General features: G+C 36.8%; 2 protein-coding genes across 2 annotated transcripts; one reads left to right on the forward strand and one right to left on the reverse strand.

The window, feature by feature from the left end:
- The first annotated feature begins 500 nt into the window (after positions 1 to 500).
- On the forward strand, positions 501 to 5,246 carry LOC113314276 (protein RETICULATA-RELATED 6, chloroplastic-like). The gene is made up of 7 exons (XM_026563066.1): positions 501 to 1,251; positions 1,626 to 1,755; positions 2,162 to 2,692; positions 3,634 to 3,741; positions 3,845 to 4,393; positions 4,576 to 4,692; positions 4,855 to 5,246. Exons 1-7 carry the CDS (start codon positions 602 to 604, stop codon positions 5,020 to 5,022), a joined length of 2,253 nt encoding a protein of 750 aa, XP_026418851.1. The 5' UTR covers positions 501 to 601; the 3' UTR covers positions 5,023 to 5,246.
- A 105-nt stretch (positions 5,247 to 5,351) lies between these two features.
- LOC113314277 (arogenate dehydrogenase 2, chloroplastic-like) lies at positions 5,352 to 7,280 on the reverse strand. The gene is made up of 6 exons (XM_026563067.1): positions 6,815 to 7,280; positions 6,421 to 6,745; positions 6,151 to 6,233; positions 5,987 to 6,056; positions 5,820 to 5,894; positions 5,352 to 5,702 (listed from the first exon to the last, which is right to left on the reverse strand). Exons 1-6 carry the CDS (start codon positions 6,985 to 6,987, stop codon positions 5,631 to 5,633), a joined length of 798 nt encoding a protein of 265 aa, XP_026418852.1. The 5' UTR covers positions 6,988 to 7,280; the 3' UTR covers positions 5,352 to 5,630.
- Between the last annotated feature and the right edge of the window lie 235 nt (positions 7,281 to 7,515).

Here is a 7,515-nt window from a genome sequence, read left to right on the forward strand (position 1 = left end):
AAAAATATTTGAAAATGGGTAGGATGAAACCGTTTACATCCCTGCTATTTTTACATTTTTGTCTATTTAAACAGTATCAAAATCTAAATATCTTTTTCACCCAGGAATTGTTGATTTTGGTCTTTTTAACCAATTTTGTGAATTTTTTTCTTAATCCTCCATAGGACGTCGGCCTTGAGATACATCCGATAGCAACATGTTCACAAATTCCATAGGTCCATCTCCATAGGACGTCGGCCTTGAGATGCATCCGATACCGATAGCAACATGTTCATAAATTACTTCCAACCACGTGGTTTCTCAATGGATTAGGATCCCATAAATACATAAGTAAGCGTCTTCTATTTCTTCAAAACTCCAAATCTTCCACGTACGAATATGCTGTCATTTGTGGATGAGATCTACAACAACATATTCACCATTACATCCATCCTCAAATTCCCAGCTCTCCACAAATCTCCAGCACTCATTTCAACAGTCGCAGTCAAACTAACCCAAAACTCGTACTTAAACAAACAGACCCGTTTCCTCATTCTTTCTTTTCTCTCCATGGAGTGAGTAGTGAGTTCAAAGAGAGAACTGTTTTCTTGAGTTCTCAGAAATGAAATCTTTAGACTCAAAAACAGTCTTATCTTACACTCAACACCATCGGAAAATCAAACAATTCAATGCCGAGAGACCAAATTTCAGAACAATTTCTCCTCGTTCTAAACATCCAAAAACCAATCTAAGAATCCGTTCTTGTAAAAATTCTGATGAAAAGAATGTTGAAAAAATTCCAGATAAAACAGGAAGACGAAATGTATTGGTTACACCAGCTTTGGCGATTGGATCATATTTCTTAAAATCAATTGTGGTTAAAGCAGCTGAAGAGAAAGGAGGAGGAGTGGAAGAGAATGGAGTAATCACAGCTGGGACTTCTCCTCCTCCTGCAGCTCCAGTTGTGGAGAAAGAGAAGGCGAAGGAAGAATTAGAAGTGATAATATCTAGGGTTTATGATGCTACAGCAATTGGAGAGCCGTTAGCTATTGGAAAAGATAAGAGTAGAGTTTGGGAGAAATTGATGAATGCGAGAATTGTTTATTTAGGTGAAGCTGAACAAGTACCTGTTCGTGATGATAAGGAGCTTGAATTAGAGATTGTTAAGAATTTAAGGAGTAAGTGTTTAGAGAATGAAAGACCTATTTCGCTTGCTCTTGAAGCTTTTCCTCTTAATTTGCAACAACAGCTTAACCAGTATATGGATAAAAGGTTTGATTTCATTACTTAATCTCTTTTACAATTACTAATATGAATGAAATTTTCATAATTTATCTAGATAGAATATCTTATCACAAGTTGATATATGATCAGATTTTGACGAATTGGTTTTGGGCAGATTTAATGCTAGTTAGTTCCATATTTCGGCTTGATTAAATGAAACAATGCTTAGTTTTGTCTAGACCTCGTAAAATATCTTGAATTGATAGTAAGAAAGAAAGAATGTGAATGGGGAGAACCATTTTTATGTTATTCTGTTCTTTTTATTAGTAATTGATGGTGCCTTTTATAAGTTAGAGAGTGTGAATGTTCTTAGTTGCAGTGTTTTGTTACTTTTTATTCTAAATGTAAAAAATTAATGGCAGCATTGATGGTGAAGCTTTGAAGTCTTACGCATCACACTGGCCACCAGAACGCTGGCAGGAATATGAACCTCTTTTAAGTTATTGTCGTGATAATGGAGTTCGCCTTGTTGCTTGCGGTACACCACTTGAGGTATTTCTTACCTGCATCTCTGACATCGACTAGCGTGCATCTTTTAATATGTATTCGTACATTCTGCTTAAGCACTTTACCTGGACATATTTTGGTTGAGGTAGAGAATGGTGAGATTTTGCGTTAACTGATACATTACTTAAGAAATGGATTTATTGGAAACATAAGATACATCTCTATAACACAGAATGCCAAAGATGATCATCATCATGCTCTTGAACGTTATATTGTTCGTACTGGTGATAAGTTTTTGTCTGGAAACTAGAGATTTGACATACATGGTTTAGGGTGTCTGTAACTACTGGTAACACATTTGTCAGTTGATGCAGCTGCTTAACCAGAGTGTGTGGCGAGAACACGAATCTATGAATTAGTCGTGGGCATATACTGATTCTCAATTTGACAGGTACTGAGAACTGTTCAAGCGGATGGCATAAGTGCCCTTTCTAAGGAAGACCGTAAGTTATATGCTCCTCCAGCTGGGTCAGGTTTCATTGCAGGTTTTTCATCCATATCCCGCAGGTCACCAGCTGATCTAGCTTCACCAAATCCAACGGTTCCTTTTGGACCAAGCTCGTATTTGTCCGTACAAGCAAGAGTTATCGAGGACTATACAATGTCTCAAGTCATCCTTCAAGCAGCTGCAGATGGAGGTTCCACGGGACTGCTTGTAGTGATAACAGGTGCAAGCCATGTCATGTATGGATCAAGAGGGACAGGGCTGCCTGCTAGAATTTCAAAGAAAATGCAAAAGAAAAATCAGACGGTCATATTACTTGATCCGGAGAGGCAACAACTACGAAGAGAGGGAGAAGTTCCTGTTGCTGATTTCTTGTGGTACTCTGCAGCAAGACCTTGTAGTAGGAATTGCTTCGATCGTGCTGAAATTGCTCGAGTGATGAATGCAGCTGGCAGGAGGCGAGATGCTTTACCTCAGGTTAGTAATTCCTCTAAAATTTCCACCTTTTCTTGAACTGTTTCTGCCATTTCTGATGCTTATTGGGATAGTTAGAAAGTTAAAGACAATTGATATTGTATTATGCAAGGGTTATTTTTCAATTACTTGTCTATTTGATGTTGGCTGCAACATGCTTGGGTCGCAACCTTATAATTAGTTAAATTGACTTGGGTAACACTTGTGCGGGATTAGAAGCTCCCGGAGTTCACGGGATCTAGTATCTATTGTAGCTAGACCTCTCTCCCGTATATCAATCATTCGTACTTTCTCTAGACCTTGTTAGGCATGGTTGAGTGTTGCTCACACCTTGTTAGGTCTCTAGACCTCTCTCCCGTATGTCAATTATTCATACTTTCCCCTCTAACATTTAGGGCTTTGTAGAAGAAGTGGTTGGTTATACTGAAGCCTCACTGTTTGCCTCCTTTGTTGATTACTCACATTCCTATGTTCTTTTGATTTTTAAGCTCTACTACCTCAAACTCTTAATCTACACTAATTTCAGTTTTAATTCAGCATCCATCCCATGAAAGAGTGTGGAGGTGATGATGGGTTTATTTGTCAGACCATGATGCTCTACCTTGTTGTCTCTCATAATCCAGTTCTCTTAAAAAAATTCAGTCTTAAAACTCTCTTATTTTTCCTACTTCTTTTCTTCATATTTGGCTTCCCATTTTTCGAATATTGATTCACGGTACTATTTTTCATTTATTGATTTATCGTCATGTTTTCCTTGACTTGCTAGTATACTTCTGTTCTGTGCTGCACTGATTGCCGAAGGAAAAATCATGTTTCTGGTTCTAGATTTTTTTTACTACCAGGGCACATCTTTTATACATTTCATGATTATGTTTAGTACACACTCATAAGATTTCATCAGTCCAAGCAAAATTCGTGATTGTTATCTTTGATATGTTAACCAGGACATACAGACCGGACTTGATCGTGGTCTCATAGCACCAGAAGTATTACAGAACTTCTTTGATCTGGAGCAATATCCTGTCATTTCTGAACTCACTCACCGCTTTCAGGTAAACATTGTTTCCGGAAGTCTCTCGTTTCTTTCTATTCAAAATAGTACATCACAGTAAAAAGGCAGTGATTATACATGCCTTTCTTTTACTCTTCGTGCAGGGTTTCAGGGAAAGATTGTTGGCAGATCCCAAATTCCTAAATAGGCTAGCTATAGAAGAATGTATCTCAATAACAACGACACTCATAGCACAATATGAAAGGAGAAAAGAAAATTTCTTTGAAGAAATTGATTATGTAATTACAGATACAATCAGGGGAGCCGTTGTTGATTTCTTCACCGTGTGGCTCCCTGCCCCAACTCTAACCTTTCTTCCCGATGCTAGTGATATGGCTGTGCCGGAGAGCATGGATGCATTACAGGGTATTCTTGGATCCATTCCAGATAATGCATTTCAAAAGAATATTGCTGGCAGGGACTGGCAGTTGAATAATAGGGTTGCGTCTGTAATTGTTGGGGGTCTTAAACTTGCTGGAGTCGGGTTTATTTCCAGTATTGGTGCTGTTGCTTCTTCCAATATTTTGAACGCAATACGCAGATTGCTTAATCCTGCACTTTCTGTTGAGGAAAACAGCAGAAGGACTCCACTACTTAAGTCAGCTGTTGTTTATGGATCGTTTCTCGGAACTTCAGCAAATATACGGTATCAGGTGGGGGTGCTTTCTTCTAATAATAAAATTTCAATCCTCTTTTCTTCTACTGGAAAAGAATGTTGCTTTTTCTTTTCGTGATACCAAAACTTGATACATTCCCCACTTAGGATTTCGCAAGTCTTGATATCCTGTCATAGTACTGTTCAGCATCCTTTAATATGAACTGCATAAATATTCAGATTATTGCTGGCTTAGTGGAGCACCGGGTTGGAGAATATCTGCAAACTTCTCAACCTATTCTCGTTAATGTTCTCTCTTTTGTTGTCCGCACACTTAACGCTTACTGGGGAACCCAGGTAAGAATGATCTCTTATGGTGAATTCTCTTTTAAAACTGTTCTGGTCCTTTTACCTCGATTTTTTAAAATATTTATGAAGATGTGTTCATTTTGAATCGCAATCATGTTTCTTCTTTCTCTTGTTGCCTCCAATTTAATTTGTTTTTGTATAATGTTGCAGCAATGGATTGATCTTGCAAGGTCGACAGGATTGCAGAAAAGGAAGGGTGAATTACCTTCTTCTGAAATATCAGGTACTTCTGAAGCATCCTTATTGAGCGGCAATGCAATCCAAGAATCTAGTATGACAGAGGAAACCCAAAACCAATCAGGTGATAATCCTACATAGAATAACGCTCTGACGACTTTGTATCAATATCTATTATTTGTCGTCAATTTTGTACCAATACTCCTACAGATAAGTTGAGAAATATAGCAAAACAAGTGTCAAAAATCCATCCCCGTATCTCTTCTTCATAGCCATTACATATTTTGTTTGTTTGTATAGATTTCTCATATTCCATTTGAATTCACAAATTAGATTCTGATCTTTGTGGAAAGATATCCACTCAACAAGACACAAAAGTTTTTATGCACATCAAGAAAATGAGAGGATCTTCAAAACAGATGTTCATGATATTTTTTTATCTGTATCTAGAATATTGAATACAACACTATGTAAATGCCCCAAATCTTTGTCTCATTTAAGAGTAAAAATAGTACACATTCTTAATGGCTACATCAGAACGCCTTTTTCCTTTTGATGTATTAAGCTTATTAAGATGCAGTATCAGGATCCAATGTAATCCCATAAAATGCAGGACAATGAATCGGTCGTGTTACATGGCCAGTTACAATAACATAAAAGTACAGAAAATTTTTTTGGTTATGCTACAAGGAAATGAGGACAACAAACAGGAATTTAAGACAAATGAGATGAATGGTTATAGTGATTCACTACAAGGTGTCATCCATTGTTGTAAGCAGTTTCTGTTTGACCGTCTCCAATGCAAGCTCCAAGTTCTTCAGCTGTATGATCCCAAATGATATTATTCTTTCAGTAATCATGCAATAGAATTTATGTGCAAAAAAGGATGGTTAATCATAATTTTAGGAAAACAACAAGAAAGATGGTAGATATGTTACTTCTTGTTTAGCAAATCTATTGTGCACAAATAATCCTGAATATAAGTCGAAACTGTCCGTCACAAGGGTCTCTTTCTGCAGTTTAGAACACCTTGAGAAAGTAAATAGCTGTCATTTAACAGTGTAAATCAAGCAGATAGGAGATCATGATAACTTTAACCCCTTACCAACTGAACTAGGTTCTGAAACCCTTTTGTATCCATGGATGTGGACTCAATCTCCATCTCTGACAATACCCTGTTTCCTTGGAGAAAGTTAGTGTAAGATTTCACACATCTACATTTACTGTGAAGTTCATTTGTTTTTGGTAAAGATAAAAATAGATTTTTACCTCGCCACAGTATGAGTAAGAAATTGACTTCTAGCAGCCAATTTATCATGTTCTTCACAAGACATTTCCACCATTCTGCAACCCTGTAATAATTTTAGAAAATTGTTCCATCAAATAGCCTAGAATCTAATCAGCAATGAACATGACATTTGTCCCCATGGCATTAGCTACAATTGCAGCAATTTCATTTGTCAGTGACAGATATATTGCAATTTGCAGCTTTCTTATACTCTCTTTGACAACAAGTATTGTAATGATTATGGGGTTTACTTCATTTTGGAAAATCTCAAGGAAGCGAGAACAGACATCTTCATTTCTAATCCGAACTTTATCGTAAACAAATGGGAAATCCTTCCATCCATTTTTCCCACTAACAGGTCCAAACATTGGGTGTGTACACAGCACATCAAAATCCTCCGGTAGCAACTCTAACAATACTTCTTTTGGGTGTTCTTTAACCGAAAGAACTTCTGAAAATAGTGTTGGTTTTTTCAACCGATGAACCGGAACCGATTTCAAAACTTCAGACAGAGATACGATTGATGTGCATATTAGTATCACATCATGGTCTTCATCCATGAATTTATCTATCTCTCTGCACAAAAAAAGAATCATCATTTTCTCGCATATGTATGTATGTTAAGATAATTGCATAAAAGGGTACCTGAAAAATTTGATACCCAGTTGAGAGGAAAGATTTGAGTAATCAGATCGAGATGTTGCTGATAAAGTATGTCCTTGATTGACCATTCTTTTTGCTAGAAACTGTGCAAATGTTCCGAATCCTATGATTCCAATACTAAGTGTTTTTGTTGATGAGGGTGATGAACTAGACATGTCTGCTGTTCGAGATTGGAGAGAAGATTTGTGCTCCGTGGTGGTTCAGATCAGAATTTTCCGTGGTTTTGGCCGGCTGATTGCATTTTAGTTTGAAACGACAATGATTTTGTGGAGCTTTGACGGCCGAAAGTCAATAATACAGTGTCAGATTCTAAAAATAGAGAGAGCTAGTGGAACAGCAATACCTAAGATCTAGTATACACGAATTGATTCCGGGATAACATTTTTCCAGCGAACACACTTGACAAAATAAGAATTAAAGAAATGAATAAAACTGGAAATAGTCTCGATAATAATGGCAACTAATAATTGCATATTCCATGTTAGGTGGGTTGGTATTCCGTTAAATTTCCGTAACCAAATCTTTTTCTTTATTTTGTCCGCAATTTTTTCATAAAGACACTCCTGTTTTTATATTCTATATGACTAATTAACTAACTTAGCTTAAAGTGTTGCTCATTTGGTTTCAAAATAATAGGTTTCAAATAAATAAGTACTATATTATTCTTCAAACAATTTGTATGA

The sequence above is a fragment of the Papaver somniferum genome, chromosome 9, assembly GCF_003573695.1.
Source record: "Papaver somniferum cultivar HN1 chromosome 9, ASM357369v1, whole genome shotgun sequence".
In the NCBI taxonomy this organism is placed as follows: domain Eukaryota; kingdom Viridiplantae; phylum Streptophyta; class Magnoliopsida; order Ranunculales; family Papaveraceae; genus Papaver; species Papaver somniferum.

What these genes read in the sequence shown, in the direction of transcription:
- LOC113314276 (XM_026563066.1), top strand. Translation starts at nt 602, where the DNA reads ATGAAATCTTTAGACTCAAAAACAGTCTTATCTTACACTCAACACCAT. An exon ending in CTTGCGGTACACCACTTGAG is followed by an intron (nt 1,756 to 2,161) that starts GTATTTCTTACC and finishes TCAATTTGACAG; the next exon opens with GTACTGAGAACTGTTCAAGC. An exon ending in ACGCTTACTGGGGAACCCAG is followed by an intron (nt 4,693 to 4,854) that starts GTAAGAATGATC and finishes ATAATGTTGCAG; the next exon opens with CAATGGATTGATCTTGCAAG.
- LOC113314277 (XM_026563067.1), bottom strand. Translation starts at nt 6,987, where the DNA reads ATGTCTAGTTCATCACCCTCATCAACAAAAACACTTAGTATTGGAATC. An exon ending in CTTACTCATACTGTGGCGAG is followed by an intron (nt 6,057 to 6,150) that starts GTAAAAATCTAT and finishes CCAAGGAAACAG; the next exon opens with GGTATTGTCAGAGATGGAGA. An exon ending in TTCAGAACCTAGTTCAGTTG is followed by an intron (nt 5,895 to 5,986) that starts GTAAGGGGTTAA and finishes TCTAAACTGCAG; the next exon opens with AAAGAGACCCTTGTGACGGA.